Genomic DNA, 2500 nt, shown 5'->3' with positions numbered 1-2500 from the left:
GGGGGGGTTCGGGAAGGAGAGTGTGGGGGGGGGTTCGGGAAGGAGAGTGTGGGGGGGGAGTTCGGGAAGGAGAGTGTGGGGGGGTTCGGGAAGGAGTGTGTGGGGGGGGTTCGGGAAGGAGAGTGTGGGGGGGGAGTTCGGGAAGGAGAGTGTGGGGGAGTTCAGGACACACGGGATTGGGTGTGAGATGGGCAGGGGAGATGGGGAGAGATATTTTGCTTGGAGAGTTTTTGGAGTGTGGCGTTACCTGTCTGAGAGTGTGAGGGTGTGGCGATACAGATTAAACTGAGAGAAGGATTAGTCTGCTGTGGGATCAGGTGGGTCCAGATTTCGATCATCTCTGCAGGGTCCCCTCACCACCACTGTGAATACAGAAGATGTGATCGTGTCTCAGCGCAGATACTGATCTCTATGACCTGATCTCACCATTCTGTCTCTGTCTCTCTCTGTGACTTCAATTTGGACAGCACAATGTGAGGAATTCTTCGACCAGGTTTCAGGACACATGTCTAGCCCAGAGTACCCCAGCGCCTACCCCCCGAACCTCAGATGTAACTACAGCATCAGGGTGGAGAATGGTTTTGCCATCAGCTTGGAGTTTCTCCCACCATTTGACATCGATGATCATTATGAGGTTCGCTGCCCATACGACCAACTAACAGTGAGTGAGCTTTACTTGTCCTGGGAGTGTTCGATGGGGGGGGACAGTGTAGAGAGAACTTTACTCTGTATCTAACCCCGTGCTGTACCTGTCCTGGGAGTGTTTGATGGGGACAGTGTAGAGGGAGCTTTACTCTGTATCTAACCCCGTGCTGTACCTGTCCTGGGAGTGTTTGATGGGGACAGTGTAGAGGGAGCTTTACTCTGTATCTAACCCCGTGCTGTACCTGTCCAGGGAGTGTTTGATGGGGGACAGTGTAGAGGGAGCTTTACTCTGTATCTAACCCGGTGTTTACTTTGATCTAGGTGGTATACCGGAATACTCACGCTGGCCCATTTTGTGGCAAAGTTAAGCCAGAAGTTATCGATACGCAAAGTAATGCGGTGGACATCCTCTTCAACACTGACGGCAGTGGTGATAGCCTGGGCTGGAAGCTGTCTTACACCACAGATAGTAACTATCATCTACAGCCCCTCTCTATCTCTGTAACCTCCTCCAGCCCCCTACACCCCCTCCCTCCCCTACAACCCTCCCTATCTCTCTAACCTCCTCCACCCCCTCCCTATCTCTGTAACCTCCTCCAGCCCCCCTACACCCCCCTCCCTATCTCTGTAACCTCCTCCAGCCCCCCTACACCCCCCTCCGTATCTCTGTAACCTCCTCCAGCCCCCCACACCCCCTCCCTATCTCTGTAACCTCCTCCAGCCCCTGCACCCCTCCCTATCTCTGCAATCTCCTCCAGCCCCCTACACCCCCTCCCTATCTCTGTAACCTCCTCCAGCCCCTGCACCCCTCCCTATCTCTGTAACCTCCTCCAGCCTCCCTACACCCCCTCCCTATCTCTGTAACCTCCTCCAGCCCCTACACTCCCTCCCTATCTCTGTAACCTCCTCCAGCCTCCCTACTCCCCCTCCCTATCTCTGTAACCTCCTCCAGCCCCCTACACCCCCTCCCTATCTCTGTAACCTCCTCCAGCCCCCTACACCCCCTCCTTATCTCTGTAACCTCCTCCAGTCCCTGCACCCCTCCCTATCTCTGTAACCTCCTCCAGCCCCTGTACCCCCTCCCCATCTCTGTAACCTCCTCCAGCCCCCCTACACCCCTTCCCTATCTCTGTAACCTCCTCCAGCCCCCCACACCCCCTCCCTATCCCTGTAACCTGATACAGTTTTGGTCTCCTTACTTGAGAAAGGGTATCCTGGTGCTGGAGGGGGTGCAGAGGAGGTTCACTGGGTTGATTCTGGAATTGAACAGGTTGGTTTTTTGGGGAGAGGTGGTCTCGTCTGGGACAACAACCAAAAACTGCTGGAAAATCTCAGTCGGTCTAACAGCACCTGTGGGGAGGGAACCGTAGCATGGAAGGGAGAAGCAGGAGGAGGCCATTCAGCCCTTCAATCCTGCTCCGCCATTCATCGCCTATCACGGCTGATGGTCCAACTCAGTAGCCTAACCCTGCCTTCCTCCCCTGTTCGACCCAAGTGCTATATCCAGCCACCTCCCCAATACATTCAATGTTGCAGCACCAACTATTTCCTGGGGGAATGGATTCTGCATGCTCACTGGGTGTGGGAATGGATTCCACAGGTTCACCGGGTGAAGAAATATCTCCTCCGTCCTAAATGATCTACCCCCTCAATCCTCAGACTGTGACCCCCCCCGGACTCCCCCAGTATTCCAAGTGCGGCTTTACTAAGGTTCGATAAAGCTGCAACGTGACTTGCCAATTTTTAAACTCAGTGCCCCTGCCAATGAAGGCAAGCATGCCGTGTGCCTTCTTGACTACCTTCTCCCCCTGCCCTGCCACTTTCAGTGACCTGTGTACCTGTATGCCCAGATCCC

General features: G+C 54.9%; 1 protein-coding gene across 1 annotated transcript in view; it reads left to right on the top strand.

Annotated features, from left to right (window-relative positions):
- The window catches only part of LOC145339385 (complement C1r subcomponent-like), a gene marked incomplete at its 3' end in the record, with an annotated part of 10284 nt that extends 9170 nt beyond the window's left edge, over positions 1 to 1114 (top strand). Inside the window, exons 5-6 of the mRNA XM_080183830.1 lie at positions 468 to 661; positions 967 to 1114. Of these exons, the coding sequence (XP_080039956.1) occupies positions 468 to 661; positions 967 to 1114 (342 nt within the window). The remainder of the gene's footprint in view (positions 1 to 467; positions 662 to 966) is intronic.
- Positions 1115 to 2500: the final 1386 nt, after the last annotated feature.

The sequence above is a fragment of the Carcharhinus amblyrhynchos genome, unplaced genomic scaffold (assembly GCF_965287045.1).
Source record: "Carcharhinus amblyrhynchos unplaced genomic scaffold, sCarAmb.v2.hapA scaffold_437, whole genome shotgun sequence".
NCBI classification, from domain to species: domain Eukaryota; kingdom Metazoa; phylum Chordata; class Chondrichthyes; order Carcharhiniformes; family Carcharhinidae; genus Carcharhinus; species Carcharhinus amblyrhynchos.
Note: the sequence above shows the minus strand (reverse complement) of the source record. Positions and strands in the feature narration are given on the sequence as shown.